Source organism: Rhinolophus sinicus, chromosome 8, assembly GCF_057876585.1.
Source record: "Rhinolophus sinicus isolate RSI-liver-muscle chromosome 8, RSI-T2T, whole genome shotgun sequence".
Lineage (NCBI taxonomy): Eukaryota > Metazoa > Chordata > Mammalia > Chiroptera > Rhinolophidae > Rhinolophus > Rhinolophus sinicus.
The window spans coordinates 44994537-45017513 of NC_142508.1; the positions used below are offsets into that span (position 1 = coordinate 44994537).

At 50.6% G+C, this 22977-nt stretch overlaps 2 protein-coding genes and 1 long non-coding RNA gene across 18 annotated transcripts in view; 2 read left to right on the forward strand and 1 right to left on the reverse strand.

The window, feature by feature from the left end:
• Positions 1–22977, reverse strand: part of LOC141567457 (uncharacterized) — a 24577-nt gene continuing 1600 nt past the window's right edge. The window contains exons 1-5 of one of the 3 annotated variants that reach the window (XR_012490097.2): positions 16687–16811; positions 12844–12915; positions 10531–10572; positions 8762–8961; positions 1–721 (exon numbers count right to left, since the gene is read on the reverse strand). This is a non-coding gene — a long non-coding RNA (uncharacterized LOC141567457). Of the gene's footprint in view, positions 722–6839; positions 8962–10530; positions 10573–12843; positions 12916–16686; positions 16812–22977 lie in introns of those variants that run through there. The other 2 variants (XR_012490096.2, XR_016022015.1) reach the window with 2 other exon arrangements.
• On the forward strand, positions 2153–6686 carry PPP1R14A (protein phosphatase 1 regulatory inhibitor subunit 14A). Its single transcript, XM_019751307.3, has 4 exons — positions 2153–2607; positions 4783–4863; positions 5458–5490; positions 6445–6686. Exons 1-4 carry the CDS (start codon positions 2407–2409, stop codon positions 6571–6573), a joined length of 444 nt encoding a protein of 147 aa, XP_019606866.2. The 5' UTR covers positions 2153–2406; the 3' UTR covers positions 6574–6686.
• Positions 16975–22977, forward strand: part of DPF1 (double PHD fingers 1) — a 13017-nt gene continuing 7014 nt past the window's right edge. For 3 of the 14 annotated variants that reach the window (XM_074314396.2, XM_088800178.1, XM_074314402.2), the window contains exons 1-2: positions 16985–17150; positions 22771–22931. In XM_074314396.2, the coding sequence (XP_074170497.1) occupies positions 17008–17150; positions 22771–22931 (304 nt within the window). In that variant the 5' untranslated portion in view covers positions 16985–17007. Of the gene's footprint in view, positions 17151–19596; positions 21369–21509; positions 21605–22770; positions 22932–22977 lie in introns of those variants that run through there. The other 11 variants (XM_088800177.1, XM_088800182.1, XM_088800180.1 and 8 more) reach the window with 10 other exon arrangements.

The following is a 22977-nucleotide window of genomic DNA, read 5'->3' on the forward strand; positions in this document are numbered from 1 at the left end:
GCTTGAGCTGGAAGGTGGAGAAAACTAGTAAGAAGTGGGGCTGGAGAAGAGGCACAGGCACATTCATTCATTTGTTCATGCAGCCATCCATTCAGCACGTTCATTGAGGACCCACTATGAGCCAGGTACTATTGTAAATGCTGGAGAAGATACAACAGCGAACAAAGCAAAATTCTTGCCCTGTTGGAACTCACTTTATAATGTTGGGAACAGTGGTGGAACTAACTTTTTTTATACCTCCTCCTCTCTACCAGAAAATTATCTTCAATAATAATCATGTAAGAATCATTATTTTATTCTTTCATTTTAAATTTAACAATTGAAAATGCATACATTTCAATTTTAGAGATATTACTCAAATTCAGTAGAATATTTCACATATGAATTAAAATTTACACCTTGCAATTCATACCCTGATTCACTGTTTTAAATTTTAAACACAAAAACTCCCAAAAGAATACGTAGAATTATAGAATAGTTTCTTCATCGTTACAATTGTGCTATCTTTTTAATTTCTAATCTATTATTTAAATGCAAGAATATATAGAATCACAGAGATTGGAAACTCAAACTGTGCTTGATACAAGCCAAATGATTCCAAATTGTTATGATCTTATTTTTAAAATGAACCATGCAGCTGAGTCTTTACATGTTAGAGTCAACTCTGGGCGTTCTCTATACTGGCAGACCTTGGAGATAATGCAGGTTTGGTTCCAGACCACTGCAATAAAGGAAATATAAAAGGAGTTGTAATCTTTTTGCAGGTGGAGGGTCTTGCCATCAATTTGTAAACATTAAAATGTCTGTGGAGCACAATAAAGCAAAGCAGGGGCCGGCCAGGTGGTTGGGGCGCCGTGCTCCTAACGCCAAGGTTTCTGGTTCGATTCCCACATGGGCCAGTAAGCTGCGCCCTCTACAGCTAAGATTGTGAACAATGGCTCACAATCTGGAGCTGGGCTGCAGTGAGCAGCTGCAGGTCGGTGGGAGCTGCTATGGGCTGCCGGGGCCTGCTGTGTGTGCTGCCACAGGCTGCTGTGCTGCGGTGGGTTACTGTGTGCTGCCACCGGCAGCTAGGGAGAGCTGCTGTGAGTGGCTGACCAATAAAGCAAAGCAAAAACAAATTAACAAAAAAAAACTAGGTATGTCTGTGTTAACTTCCCTATAGGATATCGCAAATAGATGCTGGGCAGTCTCCTAACTGGGCAGGCAATGGTAGGTAGTCATGCAGAGGGATACCTTTATAGTAAAAGGTTTATCTTTGCCTTAAGCAAGCCCTGTCCATTGTTTCTATGCATCTAGGATAACAGGCCTTTGAAATAAGCCTTAACCACCCTCAAGAGAGTACATGATCCTAGTAACTATCCTGTAATCCAATCCCTGCCTTGCTTTCTCCCACGATCATGTAATCTTCCTTACATTCCCGTTCCTTCCTTAATTTCAAATGTATAAAAGAAGCTGCAATACTGTTATTCTCTAGAGCATTTGAGATATTGCTTCCCAGCATACGTCATCAGTTTGACTCAAATAAACTCATAAACATTCTCTACAGGTTTGGACATTTCTTACATCAACAGTATCTAAGAAACCATTGCCTAGTTATGGATAGTTTTAAGCAGGTGAGGGACATGACCCAATTTAAGTTTTAAGGTATCATTGTTGCTGCTTATAATCAGAAGTGGGAAGGCTTGTGAAGTAAGGGACCTCTCTGGTCACCCTTGCTAAAATTGCAACCCCCCCCACTCCATTTCTCCTTTTCTGCTTCCTATCTCTCCATAGAACTAATGTTCTAATAAACTGTATAATATACTGTACTTAACTATTATGTCTACTGTCTGTCTCCACCACAAGAATGTCAACTCCATGAGGACTCGGCATGTCTTTTTTGTTCACTGCTCTATCCCCAGCGCCTAGAACAGTGCCTGCTATGGAGGCACGCAGTGAATATTCTCAGAGTAAGCGAATATTTGAACGAATAGATGCACGGATGAGTGAATAAATGAAACAACGAACAAATAACGTTCCCTGGCAAAGAAAGGTGGCATGGGGGCTCCTGCACTGTCCCTGGCAACCGCCAGAGGGCGAACACAAGCCAAGTCCCCTGAGCCTGACCCGGGACCCCGCCCCTCCCCCGGGATCAAGTCCCCTAGAGCCCCAGACGCCGGGCTGGCCTGGGGCTCCCGGACCCCGCCCATACCTGAGCCCCGCTCCGCTGAGGGTTTATGCCTGCGCAGCGGACAGTCCTCGCGCTGCAGGCAGGGAAACTGAGGCGCAGCACAGCTGGGGCGGAGCCGTTCCCCGGCGATTCCGAGCCCCCGCCCCCAGCCGGCCCCGCCCTGGCCAGTAAGAGGCCCCCTGCGCACGAGGCGAAGGCGCACAGAACAGCGCGGGGGCCGAGGCCAGGACGCAATGGCAGCTCAGAGGCTGGGCAAGCGGGTGTTGAGCAAACTGCAGTCTCCGTCGAGGGCCCGTGGGCCGGGGGGCAGCCCCGGGGGACTGCAGAAACGACACGCGCGTGTCACCGTCAAGTATGACCGGCGGGAGCTTCAGCGGAGGCTGGACGTGGAGAAGTGGATCGACGGGCGCTTGGAGGAGCTGTACCGCGGCAGGGTGAGGCGGGAGGGGTGTAGGGGCGTAGGGGAGCTCTCCGATACCCTATGTCCTTAGGGTCCTTGGTTGCTTGTGCTCGCTGTTGCACACGCACGCCCAGGGGCCAGGCACTCATTGGACTCATTGGCCCGGCCATCTACCCACGATGGCACTCTGCTTGTGGATACAGAGAGAGACACACACTTGGGTCTCCAGAGATATGCCCAAACATCTGGGGAGGGCCAGGGGGTTGCCATCTGGGGGGTGAGGAGGCAAAGTTGGGGAGTCCGAAATGCCATATCTGGAGAAAGGGTAGGGGGAGGGGATGTCTTAAAGCCAAACTTAGACTTGGTGACCGGGGAGATAAAACCACACAGAGATGCACGGCCAAGGAAGCAACAGTATTTACAGATGTGCACAGGGACAAACTATAGCCACTCACAGACACAAGTGACAGAAGCAACAGCCATACATACTCTCAAAGACACTTGGTCACTTACAGATGGACATGTGCCACAGCCATATGCGGACACAACTACACTCATACAAAAGGACTCCAGTTACAGCTCTTCATAGACAAACACCAGCGCAAGCGGTAGCGACTCACAGTACAAACTACAACAGCTACAACTCAATGATTATTATCCCCTAAAGGCAAAAAACGGTAACTGCATGCAAACACAATGACATATGCTGCAGCCACTCACAGACATAAAACAACCGAAATTATAGCTACATCCTGACAGAAATCCATGTAAGCTATACCACATAGGGACATACAATGGCAAAGACTATAGCTGCCCTTGGGCACACAGGGCATAACCTATAGCCTCATATGTTGACAGGTAGGCTACGGACAGACACAGTAGTTCACTTGAGTCTCTGCTTGAAGTCATACTTTGTATAACACACATGTGCTGTAGAACACAGTCCCAGGTACCCAATGGTCATAGCAGTACATAGACACACAGGACCCAGAAATCCTCAGCACTGTGTGAAGGTAGTAGAAGCCATAGTCCCTCACAGTCTCTCTGTTTTCAGACACACGTGGGCTCATACAGACAAGTCTAGTTGCCAGTGTAGGTGGCATCTTATGAGGTCATATATAGTGCACTATAGCTTCCCATGATACATGACGATGAGACAAACACTGCTAAGCCAGAGCCACACTTAGGCTCCCTGCCTTGCTTTCTCCCATGATCATGTAATCTTCCTTACATTCCTGTGCCCTCCTTAATTTCAAATGTATAAAAGAAGCTGCAATACTGTTATTCTCTAGAGCATTTGAGATATGGGTCATACCCATAGGACCACAGGCCCCTGTGCAGGCCACACACATGATGCCACATAGCTCTGCACCCTCACGCTGGCCCTGGCAACCTTGGCAGAGACTCGTATAGGCATGTAACAAAATTATAGATACTCCAGGCCTTTGCTGAACCCTCTTCTCCACACACAAACCCCAGGCCACCCAGTCCTAAAGGCTGCAGTGAAATCAGCGCAGCTTTGGGTGGGGGAGGAAAAAAGCTGTAGCCTCAGGGATCTCTTGCTCAGACAGCTGGGTTCTGTCCCCTGCAGGGACACTGAGCCAGCCTGCTTTTGGCTCTCTGCCCCAAGAGGCCATACTAGAAGTCCCCCTCTTAGATGCTCAAATTTAGACTTATGGCTCATCCTACCCACCTTGGGGGACCTCGGTGGTCATATCCTTGGACAGGCAGGATTGCATTTTGACCTCCTGTCCTCCCTTCTTGTCCCCTGGGGCAAGGGGCCAGCCTTAGCAGGCTCTGGCCTGCCACTCCCCTCCTCTGCACCTAGCACTTAGACTTTTCCTTGAAAGGGCAGAGCCAGCCCCTCTTCTGGATCCCAGAATCTGACATTCCAAGACTCGACCAGGCCTGTTTTCCTGTTGTGGGAACTAGGGCCAAGCAGAGAGACCTGTGCCAGCCCCCAAGTCTCAGGGACCCAGGGGCCCAGGCATGGGAGCTGGTACAGGCCCTGGGCTTCTGTCAACCCATCTGTCACTCCTCCCCCAACACCCAGATGTCCCGCCTTGGTGGTGCTGTCCCTGACTGCCACATTATTGCTCCAGAACACGCCAGCTGGGCCCTGGGCACGGCGTGGCTCCCCTAGAGCCCTGGATAATGGCGTGGGAGGGAGGAAAAAGGGCGCCTGACCAGCCCTCCCTTTCTGCCTTAGGAGGCAGACATGCCTGATGAGGTCAACATTGACGAATTGTTGGAACTAGAGAGTGAAGAGGACAGAAGCCGGAAAATTCAGGTAGGTGGAGGGGAAAGCTGCCCCCCAGTACTCTAACTTGTCCCTCCCTAAAAATCAGCAATGGTTACCATGTTTGTTGAGCACTTACTATGTGCCAGGCACAATTGCTTTATGCTTATTAACTTATTTAATCCTCACAAAACCCTACGAAGTAGGCACTATTATGTTCTCTGTTTTGGAAAATAAGGCCCAGAGAGGTTTAATCACTTGCCCAGAGTCACACAGCTCTCAGAAGGAGCAGAGCTGGGAGTCAGAAACCAGGCAGTCTGGCTTTTATGGCCTGTGCTCTCCTAGAGGCAAGAAATGCTGTGTGACTTTCTTGCCCACTCTGGATCTAGAGCTGGTTCTGGTGCTGAGTTTCTTGACTCAACCTTGCCCCCAGTTACTTTATAAGGCCCTTAGACAGTACTCCCCTTGGAGCCAGGCGGGAAGTCCAGCCTGGAGTCTGACATCCATTGTCCTGTAGCTTGGGGCTTTGTTGGAAAAGGGAAGGGGCTGGAGGGACAGAGGCATTGTTAGTCATTGACTATTTCTCTCTCTCTCTCTCTCTCTCTCTCTCTCTCTCTCTCTTTTGTGTGTGTGTGGGTTGTTTAGGGACTCCTGAAATCGTGCATGAACCCCACAGAGGTGAGTTCTCCTTTCCCTCTTACAGACTCTATTCTGGCTCCCTGCACTCTGATGGGGGAGGGGGGAAAAGCTGGCTGGCCACGTCCAGGGCCAGCAGAGGGAACTCTGGGGGGGCTCTGTTTCTCACAACCCTTTTTTCATCTCCAGGGGTGTCTTTTGTCTCCTCACTCCTTGCCCCTCTCCCCATCTGCCACTGGGCCGCCATTATCTCCTCCCTGCTGAGACGCTCCCCCATCTGTCTCCTGTTTCTGCCTCTGTCTGCATCTGCGGGTGCTGCCTCCCTGTCTCTCTCCCCTGTTACTGTCTCTGCCACCCTGGGGCTCCCTTTCCCACCTCTGGGGGGCCCCCCATCCTTCCAGGCCCTGAAACTGAGAGGCCCAACTCCTCCCACTTCCTTCCCTGCTTTAAAAGGGAAAAATATTCATGTTTCTCTAACCAGCTCTGGGCTGCCTGAGGAACAAACGTCACTGTGTGTCTGTCTGCCCTGGAGCTGGCTCAGGCTTGTCCCTGGAGACCCTCCTGGTGATCTCTTGGCCTGAGAAACATCTCGATGTCTCTCTGTGGCTCTGTTTCTTTCTCTGACCCTTTGTCTGTCCCTCTGTCTCTATCTCTGTATCTCTCTCTTTCTTTCTGTCTAGGTCTTGGTCTCTGTTTCTGGGTCTCTGTTCTCTGTCTCTCTCCATTTCTCTCCCTGTCTCTCTCTCCCTGTCTTTATCTGTTCCCGTCTCTCTCATTCCTTATATCTCTTTCTCCCTTTGGCTGTCTTTTTCCCCTCTGTCTCTTCCCCCCTCCCCCATTCTTTGTCTCTATAGCCTCTCCCCCTCCCTAACATCACCTCCACCCCCTCACTGACTGGAAGCAGGAGAAGGAGGAGACCAGGTCAGAGCGCTGAGGGGGGCTGGACAGGGAGCTCCTCCCCTTCCCCGTTTTCAGTATCCTCCATCCTGTCCTCAGGACTTCGTCAAGGAGCTGCTGGTGAAGCTGCGAGGCCTCCACAAGCAGCCAGGCCTCCGCCAGCCCAGCCCCTCCAGTGACCGAAGCCTGAGCCCCCTCCCGGACCGGGCCCGGACCGCACCGCCCTGACCTTCTCTTGCCTCTGTGGCCTCCTCTGACTCCCCCCAGCCCACCCCGTGCCCTCCTGGCTTGTTTATAAGTTGTATTTAATGGTTCTGTAACAATAACACCGTGTGCCTGTTTTTCCTCTCCCTGGTTACTCTGGGCCTCCTCGAGCTCCCCGCCCCCAAACCTCCCTCTCTCCTGCTGCATCTCCTCAGGCCCAGCACCCACAGCTGGCCCAGACAGATGGAGAATCACTCTCGACCAGAGAGCATGAGAACAGGCCCTGCTGACCTTGCACCCCAGGGACTCCCATCCTGTCCTCCCCTCCCCCAGCCTTGGCCTAATCCCAGCCAGCAGGGCCCTAGTATACTGGTGGCACTCAGCGCCTGTAGGAATGATGGCCTGTGCTCCTTGGGCCACAGGAGATGCACAAGGCTGAATATGCCCGATGTCACAACACATTGTGGACAATCCATTCAGACACTCCATCAATTTTATTGGGCACTTACTGTGTGCTCGGCATGACCATTGGTATTGAGGCTACAATGATGAGCAGAAGACAGTTCCTGGCATCAGGGTGCTCACACACTGGTGGGGGAGAAGGGCCTTTGTGCCGAGGGTTAGAACAAAGTGCTGAATGGTCCAAGATACTTGGGAGCCCAGGGAGTGGGAGGAGCCATTCACTCTTGGGGTGAAGAAATTTTGGAGGGCTTCCTGAAGAAAGTGACATTGAGGAAGGGCTTTGAAGGATATATAGGAGTTTATGTGAAATGGCTATCCATATTTGAGGACTCTAAACCTGTGGGCAAAGGGATCGACATTGAGGCTGAGCCAGGGGAGATACCAAATATTGGCAGGACCGCCCACCAATCAGGATGGGCAAGCCCCCAGGGCTCGATCAGGAAAGCCTCTGGGCTGGGGCATGGGGCAGCCTGAAGGGCCCTAGGGGAAGGGCCAGGCCATCAGAAATGGGTAGTGGCTCTTTACAAAAAACTGGAAGTGGTTCAGTATTTTAACTAGTTGTACCAGTGGTCCCAGCTGTGTATAGTCAGGAGATAGGGTGGGGCTGGGAAGGGGCAGGGCCAGAGCTAGAGTGTCTTCCCCCCAGGACAAAGCACATCTCCCATTTTGCCTCTACTGACTAAAGTTGGGGCCCCAGCCCCAGTTCCCACTCTGGGCCACCCAGCAGTCCAGCCAGGATCAGGCACCAATCCCAGGGGTTCTGAACTCCCATCTGACAGGAAGAGCACACAGGAGTGCCTGTCCTGTCCAACACTTCAGGTGGCCTTGCTCTCCCTGCACAGACAGGCCTCAGGCTTGCAGTGCCCCTTTCCCTCCACACAAATGTTAGAGAACGAGTGTGTGGAAAACAGGTATCCTGCTGCCTGTCACGCGAGCACCTGGATCCATCTCCTAGGACACCACATGTTGGGCTCAGGAACTCTGAACTTCCTCTCACAGAACCTGTTTTTGGTTCCTCATCTTTGTGGAGGCGGTATGTGCTCAAAACTCAGCTTCCAATGTCCTGGGTGTGCTATGTGTTGAAACTCAGTTTCCTCATCAAGAAAACGGGGGCTTCACAGATGAGGAAACTGAGGCCCAATGACGTCACTTGCCCAAAGTCACAAGCTGGGAAGTGGTGCTGGGCTTCAGTTCCAGGCATTATGACTCCAGAGCCCATCTACTTACCTCCTGCACTACAGTGCCTCTATAAACAACAGCGATGATTGCTATTCTTCAGTGGCAGCAAGAGGTTGACTAATTCATACTAAGGTGTTAATGACTCCTCACAACCCTCTGAGATATCCTCTCTAAAGGGCAATACAACTCAACTCAGAACAAGGCCACAACAAAAGGATTGGGAAGGGCATGGTCTCTGGGGTTACTGCCTGCATTCAAATGCCATCTGTTCTACTTCCTAGATATGTGATCTTATCTTGAACAGGTCACTTAACCTTTCTGTGCCTCAGTTTCCATGTCTGTAAAATGAAGATGATTATAATAGTCCCTACCTCCCAGGGTTGAGAGATTTAAAGGCACAGACTGTAGACTAGTGCCAGACACATAATAAGCATTGTTATCAACCTTACTGTAGGGAGGAGGAGCTGGACCATTAGCTCCTACAGCCACATCCCTGGCCAGCAAGATGTCCCTTGGGAATACCCAACTCGCAGGTCCTGTGACAAGGATAAGCCCGAAAAGACACAGGTACCTGATCTGCCATCTTCGCATTGTTGCCACACTTGCCTTCCACTAGGCTCTCTGCCGCCGAGGTGTGTGGTCTGTTTCCCACTCAGTGGCCAGATGACACCTTTTCTCTCTCTCACCTTCGCCTCCATCCATCCTGTTCCCTCTTCTCTTTCCTCCAAAGGTCACCATTGTAATCACTTTCTTGGGATTGTTCCAGTATTTCTGTATGCAAATACAAACAAGTAGGACTCTATTATTCTATTTCCCCACTGCACACAGGCAGACATTATGGGACACTGCCCTAACCTTTTTTCATGTAACAGCCCATCTCGAGGGTCTTTCATATCACAACTCTCTACAGGCTTCCTTTGGCTTCAGAACAGAAGCCAACGTCCTCCCCTCCGTGCTCCGCCCCATCACCGCTCTGCCTCCCTCCCTCTTCTCTGTGTCCCTGCCCTGCACTCACTACTTCATCAAGCTCTTCCACTCCAGGACCCACAGACACTTTTCCTCTGCTCAGAGCACTCTTTTCTCAGAGTCCCGTATCTCATTTAGATGTAACCTCAGAGAGCTGTCCTTAAGCCCTTTATGTAAGGAGCTACACTCAGTCACTATCCTGTCACCCTGATTTATTTTCTCCATAGAATTTATTACACCCTGAAATTATCATTTCATCGTCTGTCTATACTCCCACACCTTCAGAATATTAGCTACTTGCTTTTCTTGAGCATGACTGTATTCCTAATTAATGTCTGGAACAGCGCCTGGCACACGGTAGGTGCTTGCCCAATAACAGTGCCCCCTCTGTTATTGGGCAAGCACCTACTGTGGTGGCCAACCTCTCTGTGCACAGTAACCCGCTTAGTGTAGAAGTGATGTCTCGGCGCCCCCTCGTGGCTATACGAGTTGATTTTCAGCTACACCCTAACGGTCAGTTACTCCAGGGGTGGTCAGCTGGCTTGCATTAAAAGAGCGGCCTCTGAAGAAACTACTATAAAGCACTCACCCATCTTTATCTTTGATCAACACCAAAGGCTCTGCTAATTAGAATGATAAATCTTAGAAATGCGCCTGCATCAATGGATGATATGACTGGTATTCACAACCAGCTCAAATGTTTTAGAAATACTTTTCGTCCTCATAACAAAGAGGGCAGGAAGGCTCTTGGCAAAGGGATTGTCATGGTTGATGTAAGATCAACCTACAAAAATCAATATCATTCACCAACTCTGTAATAACCAACTGAAACATAATTTTTTAAAAATTGCAGTTTTCAATAGCAACAAAAGCAACTTAATCAAAGATGCATAAGCCCTCGATGGAAAAATATTAAAATGCCAATGGAGGATATAGAAGATAATCTGAAAAAATGACACTATTCATACCCTTGACTAGGATACGTAATATTATCCACCTGTCAGTTCTGTCCAAATTAGCCAACAAATTCAAAGCAATCTCAATCAAAATTCCAGATGGATTTTTGAGCTACTTAATAAACATATTCTGAAATTTGTATAGAGGAATAAAGGTGTACAAATAGCTAAGTCAACATTAAAAAGGAAACGTTTGCCCAACTAAATATAAAGACAGACTGCAAAGCCACAGTAATAAAAATAGTGTGGTACTGGTACACCAAAGAAACAGAACAGACTCACAGACAGACCCACGCATGTACAGGGACATAACAAAGTCATAGAGGTGGCACTCCATTTCATGGGGGAAAGGATGGATTGTTCTTTGTGGCTTTGGGAAAATTGGCTTATCATATGGAGAAAAAAAAAAGATTCTTACCTCATACCATGTACAAAGGTAGACTCCAAATGAAATAAAGACCTAAATGTAAAGAATAAAACTATGGAGTTGATTTTAAAAAATGGGAGGAAAATAACATCATAACATGTCTACAAATCCTTCATTGTGCTTCCCATCAAAGGTCGTGTTCTAGTCCCCTTGTATTGACTACAGACCAGCCTCAGTGACTTGCTTCTAACACATAAAATGTGATGGAAGTGGCACTGAGTGACTGTCTCTGACTGCCATAGAAAAATAACATAAACTGGGTGGTTTAAAGAACAGAAATACATTTTCTCACAGTTCTAGACATTGAAAAATCAGAGATCAAGACACCAGCAAGGTTGAGTTCTGGTGAAGACGCTTCCTAACTTGCAGATCGCTGCCTCCTCACTGTCCTCACACGTCAGAAACAGACCTAGCTCTCTGGTGACGCTTGTGAGGACACCAATCCCATCAGACCAGGGTCCTGTCCGCAGGACCTCGTCTAACCCTGGTTACCTCTTAAAGCGCTGTGTCCAAATACCATCACATTGGGGGTTAGGGCTTCAATATATACATTTGGGGGTGGGACACAATATTCAGCCCATAACTGAGGGTTCTGAGGGTAGGTCATAAAAGCCTTCAGCTTGGTTCTCTTGGCGTGCTTGCTCTTGGAGTCCAGCCTCCATGTTGTGAGGAAGCCCACGGAGCATGGAGAGGCTTTGTGTTCTGGCCAACAGCCAACATCAACTGCCAGACACATGAGTGAGTGAGTGAGGTGACTCCAGCCCTAGACAATATCTGGCTGCAATGTCATGAGATAGCCCAAGTGAGAACTGCTCAGCTGAACCCAGTCACTCCTAAAACCATGAGAGATATGTGTAATAAATGGTCGCTGTTTTACACCACTATATTTAGCACAGCGTGGTACACAGCCAGTGATAACAAAAACAGTGACTTTTGGGTGGGGGAAGACTTCTAAAACAAAACTTCAGAAGTGTGAACTCTATGGTGAAAACATTTGATGAATTTGATCATGTCAAAATTAAGAGTTTCTGTTCAAAGAAAGACATCATAGATGAAGTTAATATTTAATGGACAGAGTGAGAAATGGATGAGTGATTGAAATTCAGAAACTGCAAGGAACTCCTGCAAATCAACATTACAAGACAACAACTCTGGTAGAAAAATACAAAGGGCCAGGAACAGACCATTGAGAGGACAGGAAGCCCAAACCACTTACTGGAGCGTTATGGAAATGCTCAGAATCAATAGTAATCTGAAAGTTGCAAATTACAACAGCAATGAGCTATCATTTAACATCTATTGATCAGGCAAAAATTAAAAAGCTGGAGAATAACAAGTGTTGGCAATAGTAGCAGTGGCATTGACCAAAAGAACAGACCAGTAAGCACGTACATAGTCTGTGGTAAGACACGGTGAATGAAGTGGATAAATGCCTGGCCTGGGCATAGGGAAATAGGTCCCCCTCCTGCCCCAGACCCCCACCCCATGCACTGCAGATGTGAGTGTGTCATGGTTCAGGCTTCTGGAGAGTAACCCATTTATTCATTCACAGATCACTTTGAGCACATATTATGTGTCTGGCACAATTCCAGGTGGCAGGCTATATCAGGAGCTTACATTCTAGCAGGGCAAAACAGATAATAAACAGTATCATAAATAAGCGACTTATATAATATTTTAGAAGGTGATTAGGATTATGGAAAAAATTAAACAGAAGTAAAAAAAAAGAGAGAAAATTAAACAAAGAGATTGGAAGTGCGAGGATGGGGAAGGTTACAATTTCGAATAGGGGAGTGTGGTAGACAGAAAAAGGGCCCCCACAATGCCCATGACCCATTCCCCAGAAACTGAAGATGCTAGAGATGCCAGAAGGAATACAGTTCTGTTGACACCTGGATTTTAGCTCCATAAGACCCATTTCAGGGTTCTGCTCTCCAGAACTGTAAGACGATTTGCGTTATTTTAAGCCCCTAAATTTGTGGTAATATATCACAGCAGCCACAGAAAACGAATACAGGTGGTCAGACATGGTGAGTACCTTCTATCAGTCATCTTCCTATTAATTTTGTTCATGGTTCCTTCATTGAACAGCATCCTTAATTTTATGTATTTATTTTGGAAAATTTCAAACATATACAAAGTGGACAGAATAGTACAATGATCCCCCACTTAGCCATCACCCCACTTCAACGATGATCAATGAATGGTCATTCTTATTTCAGTTATCCTCCTTCACTTTAAGCTGCTGGAACACTTTCAACATTTTACTATGAGAAATTTCAAACCCTGGCCCCGTCCTCTCACCTGAGCTGTTGCAGCTGTCTCCCAGGTCCCCCTGCTTCCGCCTTGCTCCCACTTGCAGCCACAGGGCTCTTTCTAAAACAAAATAAGATCAAGCTTAAAACCCTCCAGTGGCTTTCCCTCATCCCCAGAATCAAACTCACTCCTTCCCCCAGTTGTGACAGCCCTGCTCACCTAAGCCCCAGCTCAGGATTGTTGTGAGGGCCTGTCATGCGGGGTGTCATGCGGGGGTCTCTGGTCCCGCTCCCCACATAGGAACGCAGCACATGGTGAGGCCAAAAAGGAACACCCACGGAGCCACAGATAGGGGAGTCATACCACTATAGTCTCGCTGGCAGCTGGGTTGGAGACTCAGGAAGCAGGAGCCACACTGTCCGCAACCCGCCATCCACTTGTCTCTGCCAACCACCCTCACTTGCTAGCTGCAATCCGCCTCTCTGCAATCCGCAATCAACACTCCACCACGGCACGCCATGCCAGGACGCCAGACCACCGTGCCACACCTTGCTAGCTTAGCTGCGGCAGTTATATCAGTGGCTAATGGCTAACGGGTAACAGCCGATGGCCAACTAGTCACAGCTGATAACCATCTACTACCTGAGCCAGCACTTTTCTATGTGAGGTTGAAAGCCTGGAAACTGCACTCCTGGCTCTGTCCCCACAGGGCCACAGGAGGGTGTGTGGTTCGCTCAGTGTCTGATGGCGGCCAGAGTGCTCAGTGACCAGGACTCCTCTCAGACCCACCCCGTCAGGCAGCACATCTGAGTTCAAGTCCAGGCTTTTCCATTTATGTGTGAACTCCAACCAGAGACTGCAGCTCTCTGGGGGTAACAATAATGCCCATCCTGCTGAGCTGTTGAGATGATGTACGTAAAACCCTCAGCCACAGAAATGTGTGACACAGATAATATATGTTGTGTGCTAAAATGTGCCAGGCACTGTTCTAAATGCTTTACATGGACCCTCAGCATCCTCACCATGAAGCTATGAGGTTGGAACTATTACTCCCATTTAACAGATGAGAACACTGAAGTCCCAGAAAGGTTCGGGAAGTTCCAGCAGAGCCATCGGGACACAGGAGGTTGGTCTTCAAGCCCACACCCAACCACTAGCTCTATGGGCTCTGATGCAACCTGCTACCCCACCTCACCCCACCCCAGAGCTTGAGGACCGTCCCTTCAACTGCATTTTTTTCTTCTTTCTGTGTTTATCCCCAGACACTAACCCAGTGATTCTCAGGCCTTTGTGGTCATTAGAAAGACTTGGGGGCTTGTTACTGACAGAATCTGGAATCTGCCTTAGGACACCCTGAGTACTTAGGACTGGGGGGGCGGGCGGGGTTCTGACATGGGAAGTCAGCGCCCTGCCCCCCTCAGAGCAGCACAGGGAGGAAGTGTGAGGTGTTAGCTTCTGAGTCAGACCACGGTTCAAATTCCAGCTTTCCCTGCCCTGATGTGTGGGGACTCTTGGCGTGGGTATTGTCCCCCCTAAGCTTCAGTTCTCATGCAGATGTTGAGGTGACAAGCCTTGCTTCCTAAGCGTTATCTGTTTCATTCAGTGATGTAAAACCTGTAACAAGCTCAGTACAGGTCCTGACACAGTACAGGAAGAGCTAAATCAATGGGACCTTGTGTATTGTTATTATTAATAATCATTATTGTCATTGTCCTGGTATTGTGTAACCTCAGCTTCACCTCCTCTGTGCCTCAGTGTCCCCATCTGGGCAGGAGACTTCTGAACAGGGAAGGAAGTCGTGGGCAGGGCCCGAGGCTCAGAGTGGGGGGACCAATGTCTCCACTGGCTGGCTCCATAGTCTAATTTATGTCTATCCTGGGTCTGAGGATTCAGGAGCAGCCCGTGCTGGGCAAAGGCTTGGGCCACAGTGCCCTCTGGTGGTCAAATCTTTGGGTTCCGGGTTAGAAGTGACCAAAGGTTGGGACGTCCAGGATCACCATTTGGGTGACAGGAAGATCAGGTATTAGGGCCATAAGAGGTCAGAACAGGGACTTGCCCTCTGTATGGAGAGGTCAGGGGGTCAGGACTTGTAAAGATTCCTCTGAAATATCCTCCAAAAAGCCCCTCCCTGCCCCCCAGCCTGGATCAGAAGCCTCCTCTGGGCTCCCACAGCCCCCTGCACTTCCCTGTCCCCGCCCTGACCCCTCTGCCTGGGTGTACCTCACTCTTAGCTGTTGTTGTGTGGTGATGGGTCTGTTATCTTGCTGCACTGTGAGCTTAAGGCAGAGTCTTAGGGCACAGCCATCGGACACGTCACTCTGTGTCCCCAGCACGCCCACACAGGGCTAGAGACAATAATACTTCAGGACCTGTGAATGTGCCTGTTAACCTTTCCCTTCTCTTTGCCTTTTAGCTCCAGACCCTCTGCTGGGAAGGTTTCCTTAATTTAACCCCATCCCCACCCCCTTCAGCTTGTCCAAGTGTCCGTGTGTGGGAGGGCACAACTTGGAACTCACCTTACTCTCTCTGTTGGTTGCTTATCTCAGATCTCAACAGTGGAAAGAGACACAGAGCATAATAACTTATTTATTTATTTGACAAATAATTACTGAACACCTGCTATTTTTCAGGCTTTGTTCTAGGCACTGGGGAGAAAGCAGTGGATGGAGCAACAGTCCCTACTCTCATAGAGCTGGTATTCTAATAGGTCAGACAATAAATCAAATAGCTAAGTAGGTCTACAACATGATGACAACTATAACAAGTGTTGGAAGAAAAATAAAACACTTCAGAGGACAGAAAGTTGTGGGGGCTACTATTTTAGCTGAGGTTGTCTCTGAGGAGGTAACATTTAATTAGAAACCTAGGAAGGGAGCCATGCATGTATTTAGGGGAGGAGCATTCCAGCAGTGCAAAAGCAAGTGCAAAGTTCCTGCGGCTGAAGTAGGACTGGAATGTTCCAGGAACAGAGAGGAGGCCAGTGTGGCTGGAGCAAAGCTAGCCAAGGGAAAGACGGAGGGAGATGAGGTCAGAAATGTGATGGGGTCAGAAATGTGATGGGGTCAGAAATGTGAGGGGACCCAGCAAGACCTTGAAGGCACAGTGAGGGCTTTGCATTTTATTCTAATTGTGGGAAAAGCCATTGGAGGGTTTGAGCCAGAGAGCAGTGTGAAGCTGTATGTTTTAGATAGCCCACTCTGGCTGCCCTGGAGAGAATGGACATAGGCTGTCCAGGTGGGAGAAGGCAGTGGGTAATAGGCTGTGAAGAGGAGAAGTGTGGGTGGTCCTGGATTTATTTTGTGAATGTAGAAATAACAGGATTTGCTGATGGGCTTGGTGTGTGTGTATGAAAAAGAAGAGGGGAGTCAAGGATGATTGCACTTAGAACAAATCCATTTTCTTTATAATGCCCTACAAGGCCCTACATGATCTGGGTCCTTGCTCTCTCCCCAAACTTCTCTCCTCACTATCCTGTACTCTGCTCCAGTTACACTAGCTTTCTTACTGATGGTTGTATATGCCAAGCTTGTTCCCCTTTCCCTTATATTGCATGGCTGGCAATTTCTCAGGTCTCAGCTCAAATGTCACCTCCTCAGAGAAACCACCCCTTTCTTTATAGCACTTATCACTTTCTAAAATTATCTTATCTATATATTTTATTGTTTACCATCTGTCTTTCTTTACTAGAAGGTCAGCTCCTTGAAGGCAGCGACTTTGTTTGGTCACTGCTGTATCCCCAGTGCCTAGAAGAGTGGCACATAGCAGATACTTAATAAATGAACAAAGACATTGATTAACCCCTGTGCTTGTTCACCGGCTGGCATACACAGAAGAGGCACCTAGACAAGCATAGACAAGAATTCACGGCAGAGCCTGGGGTTATCCACATACCCTGGGAAGACCCAGAAGCCAGGGACCACTTGCTCCCGCGCCTGCGGTGCCTGGATGTTGGAGAGCCGGAGCTGGGAATGGAGCACCCTAGGGAGGAGAGAAGGATGCTCTCGGGCGAGCCTAACTCCTCCCTGTATCCCCAGCAGCCAATGGGCGCACGGTACTCCCGACGCCCCCTGGGACCTGTAGTCCGGGCAGGGGCGCCCTCGGGCTCCGCTGAGCGCCCCTAGACTCCAGGTCCCGTCGTGCGCCGGGAGGCGCGGGGATTGGCCCAGCCCCGCCCCCGGCCCGCCCCGCTCCGCTCGCGCCGCAGCCCTAAGAATGAATGAAATCGTAGCGCGCTGGGCGGCCGAGCGGGCGGCCCAGGCCGGGCTGGGCCCGCGCGCGGCGGCAGCGGCACCCCGGGCCGGAGGTGGCCCAGCCGAGCGGGCCATGGCCACCGCCATTCAGAACCCGCTCAAGTCGTGAGTGTCCCCGCCGTCCACGTCCCTCCACCCGCCCCGCCCTTCCCCCTGCCCTTGCTGGGGAAGGGGATGCGCTGCGCTGATGGTAGTTGAATGCCCCCCCCAGAGCGCCCCCACACCCCTAAGGGGCCCGCCAACCCCTGTCGCCCCATGGAGTCGGGGGCGGGAACCCTTCTAGGGTCGCTGGGGCGCCTCTTCTTTGTCGCTGTCAGTGAAGGAATGTGGTGCGGTTTGGGGGGGTGGCAGAGGCCGTTTCCCCACCCAGAGTGGGGGTAGGGGCTTCCCTCTCCTCCTCCTCCATCTCTCCAGCTCCGTGTCTCTCGGGGCTCCGAGCCTTCCCCAGCGTGAGGCTGGGAGTACGCACGCCTGAGTCCTGACCTCAGTGTCCGGGGTCTCCACCACCCTTTCCCTTCATTAAAACACCTTTCTCTCCTCTTCCCTGCCTCTTTTTCCCCGGACCTCGGTCCACGAGGCCCCAGGGTGGGAGCTGAGACGTCGGGGGTCCCTGTTGTCTCCTTTTTTCCCCTCCCGGGTCTTCAGGTCCTAGAAGCCCCGATGCCCCCGTCAGCTTAGACTGTGGAATCCCTCTCTCTTCCCCGCTCATACACATCTAACTCGAGCATCTCTCATCCCCTTGGGTACCAGATGCCTCGGGAGAAGGTGCTGGGAGCGCCCTCAGTCTCCGGGGATTCCCTCGCTCCCTGTTCGCGTTCCTTCCTCCGTGCGTTAGCTTCCTCCCTGGGCCCAGTGTCTGGGAACCCGGACACCTTCGTGCCTAGCTCCTTCCCATCTCTCCCCTCTCCGTGCCATCCTCATTCTCTCCATCTCTCTCTCTCCATCTCCATCTCCATCTCTATTTCTTTCTCCCTTGTCGGGATCCCGTACACCCAGGTCCCAGCGCTCCCCACCCCCTTCCCCTGGCGGTGACAGCGTGCTCGGAGTGACAGGCGCGCGGCCGCTCCCGCCCTCCCTCCCCCGCTGGCGAGCGCGCACTCCCTTCCCCCTTCTTCCCGGCTTGAGGGAGGAGACCAGGGGCAAGTGCCCAAGGCGCCGCACAAAGGGGCCGGGCGACCTCCCCCACCTTCCCCCCCCCCACCCCCGACCCCTTGCGCCTGCTGCCTTGACCTTGAGCAACCTGTGCTGGGGGATGAGGAGAGGGGAGGGGCACGGGAGCACCCCCCACTCTAATGCCCCCAGTTGTTTCTGGTTTCTGGCGGGGAGAAGTTGGGAAAGGAGGGTGGCGGGTGGCTTTGCGGTGAGCAAAAGAGGACTTGGAGAGCCGGTGTGGGGCTGGGGTCAATGTGAGATGGTGTGCGATGGAGACACTTTTCTGCCTCCCTCTCATTCTAAGTCCTACTCACAGCCAGATGTCTTTCCTATGAGGACGCCATGCCCTCCAACTGGCTGGGACTGGGTTCCTGTGCCAGTTGGTGGATCTATCGGCATCCAGACCTCTTCACTCTGACCCTACCCTAGACCTCTAGGAGGAGGTGAGGGACAACTCCAGGGACCTGGAGGCCAAAGTTAGCATTGGGGTGGAAGTGCCAGCACCCTTCCTTCTTTGCTCTCACTTTTCGAGGGTTCTGCAGAGGTGAGAATAGACTAGCTCCTGAAAGAATGTGCAAGTCTATTCCCCTTGGGAGTGGGAGGCTGGGGGTGCAGCCCTTAGGAATTCTGCCTGCCTGCATTCAAATCCCAGCTTGAGCCATGAATCCCCCCTCCCCCCACTTCAGTGTTACCATCTGTGTATTGGGGAATCATAACAGTTCTTATTACCTCATGGGGCTGTTTGATCTTTGTAGAGCACTTAGTACAGAGCCTGACCCTGACTAAATGTAGTGATTATTAGTAGTAGTGTCAATACTGATTTCATTTGTGGTCCAGTTTCCCACAGGGCATAGGATTGTTTGGGCAGGGGAGAGAACTGGGAGTTCAAGTGTGGGAGAGGGGTCAGTGAAGGTGACTGACTGGGTAGGGAAAGGGAGGGAGACTCCTCTCTACCGTGCTTCCCCGAAAATAAAAGCTAGCCAGACCATCAGCTCTAATGCGTCTTTTGGAGCAAAAATTAATATAAGACCCGGTCTTATTTTACTATAAGACTGGGTCTATATAATATAATATAATATAATATAATATAATATAATATAATATAATATAATATAATATAATATAATATAATATAATATAATACCGGGTCTTATATTAATTTTTGCTCCAAAAGACACATTACAGCTGATGGTCCGGTTAGGTCTTATTTTCGGGGAAACAGGGTAAGTGTCAGCCTGGGTCTGTGGGTGGACAAGGGCCTCCAGGAGGTGATGGAGTGTCTACACTCAGGCTCCAAAACGATGAGAGAATTTGGGGGTGGGGCAGTAGTAAGCCAGGATTTCTGAGGTTAGGGAAGTAGGGAGCAAGTGTTAGAGGGTGTGTTGAGGGATTGGAGGGTGGTGGTGGCAGGTGAGAGAGGAAGGTGGCAAGGGCACCCTCTGAGCTGAGCTGACAGGTCAGGGCCATGGCTTACTGTGGATGATGTATGGAATGGCTGTTATAGGGGCCTGGAGGCCATAGTGAGCATGCGGCTGCCACAATCCCTGACTTACTCCCCTTGCCACCTCCTTTGGGCCAGATGTGAAGCAGAGACCCCTCCCTCAAGGCCTTACCTCCTTGGGGCCTGATGGGGAGAGTGTGGAAGGGGTCTAAGACTAGAGGTGTTTGTGTGTGTGGGTATGGGAGGCCTGAGGGGATTTCTCACCAGGGTTAGGTGAGGGAAGCAAACAGAAGGGGTTGAAGGCTGGTATGCCTCTTGTGTCTGCTGGAGAGCCCCCTGGTGGACAGGACGTTGGTAGATGTTTTCATTTATGTGAGGCTCAAACCTGAACATAAAGTTTGGACTAGGAGTGCTGTGGGTGTGTGCATAGAGACTGAGCAAGTGTGTGTGACCAGGTGAATCAGCTCACTCTCTGGGTATCTCTTAGGGTGGAGTCAGTGTGGATGACAGTGGGAGAGTGGGAGAGAGAAGGTGGTAAGGCCCACTTGGAGCAGGCACCTGGGGGAGTGAATCCTTCCCTGTCACACCTTCAAACAGCCTGTTTTGGGAGGCTGTGGGGCATGTAACTTCACCTCTCTGTGCCTCAGAGTCCTCATCTGGAAAACGGGGGTAATAATGACATCACCCTGGAGGGTCATTAATCCCTGTAAAGCACTTAGAACTGTGCCCAGCACATGGTGGGTGTTCAGTATATTTATTCATGCATTCAACAAATATTTATTGGGCATTTACTCTGTGCCAGGCATTATTCTTTCTAATGGTAACAATATCACCATTTTACATCTTAGTACATATCAGATCCTCTTTGCGGGATGAATGAATTTATTGAGCACCTACTACCTGCCAGGTACCTTTTAAAACACTTCACTTATATCATATAATCCTTACAACATCCAATGAGGCACCACCCTCATTTCGCAGATGAGAAAACCGAGGCCCAGGAAGGTTAAATTATTTGCCCAAGGTCACATGGCTACCAAGTGGCAGAGCCAGGATTTGAACTTAGAGGAATATGGCTACAGCTCCTAACTAGCACTGCTGCTGTCAGGGCTGCGAAAGGTTTGAGTAGCGCAGGCAGGGGTGAGAGTGGGACAGGATAGGGTTCTCTGGAGCTAGGAGTGACTGGAGGTTGGGGAGGAGGCGGTATTAGTGAGTCCAGCGTCTGCACGAGCGCGCGGATGTTGGTGGGACGTTTGTGTAGGCATCTGTAAAATGTCTGAGTCTCCTGGCTCTGAAGTGTGTGTGTACGTGAGTGTGTGAGGTGTGGGAGTGGAGTGTGCTTGAGTGGGCAGCAGTGAGTATACATGTGAATGTGTGTGTAAACTGCCGTGTGGGTGTGCGAGTCCGATGTGCGTGTACGCCGTGAGACCAGATGAGTGTATGAGTGAGCGTGTGTGAGTGACTGTGCGTGCTGCCCGGCCCCACCTCTGCACCCTCTTACCCGCGGGGTCCCGCGGTCTCCCAGGCCTGGACTACGACTCCCAGAATGGCCCGGGCGGGCCCGCCCCGCCGCCGCGATTGGCTGTGGCCCTCTTGCTCCCGCCCCCCGGGAATGAATGGATGGGCGGCCTCCGCGCCCGCCCGTGCGCTGGGAGGACCGACCCGGCGGGGACCTGCTGGGGGCAGGACCCGGGGAGCAAGATGGCCACGGTCATCCCCGGCCCCCTGAGGTGCTGCAGGCAGGCGGCAGGCGGGGGAGGGCATGCGGGCGGGTCTGCGCGAGGGTGTGTGTGTGGCAGCTGGGGGTGGGGCCGATGGGTGTCTGGGGGGCTGTCACCGTGGGCCCGACTGCGCGGGGGTGCGAGTGTGTGACTATGGGTCTCTGACAAGAACGGGGTCCGATGCGCTGATCCTGGAGGAGCGGAGTGTGTGGGGATCTCAGAGTCCTCTTCGGGTCCTGTTTGAGGCAGGGGTCATGTCCCACCCTGCGACTCCCCGGATTGGGGAGAGGGTGAAATGGCGGGGGGGAGGGGTGGGCGGGAGGGGTGCGGGGACCTTGGTAAACTTGAGTGAAGCTCACACTACCTTTGTCTTGGGATGTGGAGTGTGTGTCACTTGTTTGTTTTCTGTTTTTTCTGGATATGTGTATGGAGATGTGTTTCATTTCTTTTATTCTACACTAGGTATTGGGTATTTGGGTCTTGGAGTGTATGTACATGTCCTTTGAAACTGCATCATTTGTGTTCTGTGTCTTTGGATATGTAGGTATGCATCTATCTATGTGTAAATTTTTGTGTGAATGTGGGTGGATTTGTCTGTTTTTATGTTGTATATTGTGTGTGTCTTTGTGTGTTTGAATATATGGTATTTTAGATGTTGGCTTCTATATTGTATATCTTTGTGAATGTGTGTATCCTGTGTGAATCTGTGATTTCTTTGTAGTGTGTGTGTATGTGTGAGATTTGTCTGTGTTGTCTGTGGATATGTGTGTAAATGTGTATGTGGGTAGTTTGTTTTAACATTTCTTTTAACATTTGTGTATGTGTGTTTGGATGCATGAGTGTATGTGTTTGGATGCATGAGTGTGTGTGTGTGTGTGTGTGTGGTGTGATCTGTTTGCATATTGTGTGTCTTTGTGTGGGTGATTTGTTTATGTTGTGTATCTTTGGATATGGGATGTGTATTTGTACATGGATATATGTGTGAGCTGTCTGTTTCTATACTGTGTGACGGGATATTTGTGTTTTTCAGTAGATATATGTGTGTGCACATATGTGAGACTTGTCTGTTTCTCCTTTGTGAGTCTTGGGATATGTTTCTCTTTGTGTGTGAATCCTATGTGATTATGTATGATTTGTGTTGTGTGTTTGGATATGTGCATATATGGATAGGTCCCACTGTGTTTTTGTTTGTTTCTATATTGTGTATGTCTACTCGTTGGCTTACTTGAGTCTCAGGTGGGGGGTTCCTGGGTCCAGGAGCCAGGAGCGACCAGAAGGGACAGGTGAGGTTGGAAGAGTCGGCCCACCCATTCCGGATGGGTGAGCCGGGGGAGGGGTACTGGGCGACCTGGCGCGCCTGCCCTTGCTGACAGCAGCCCGCCCGCTCACTGCCGCTCATCGCCCCTCGCAGCCTAGGCGAGGACTTCTACCGCGAGGCCATAGAGCACTGCCGCAGCTACAACGCGCGCCTGTGCGCCGAGCGCAGCCTGCGCCTACCTTTCCTCGACTCGCAGACCGGCGTGGCCCAGAACAACTGCTACATCTGGATGGAGAAGACCCACCGCGGGCCAGGTACCCGCCAGGAGGGCGGGGGCGGGGCGGGGCGGCGGCGTGGCAG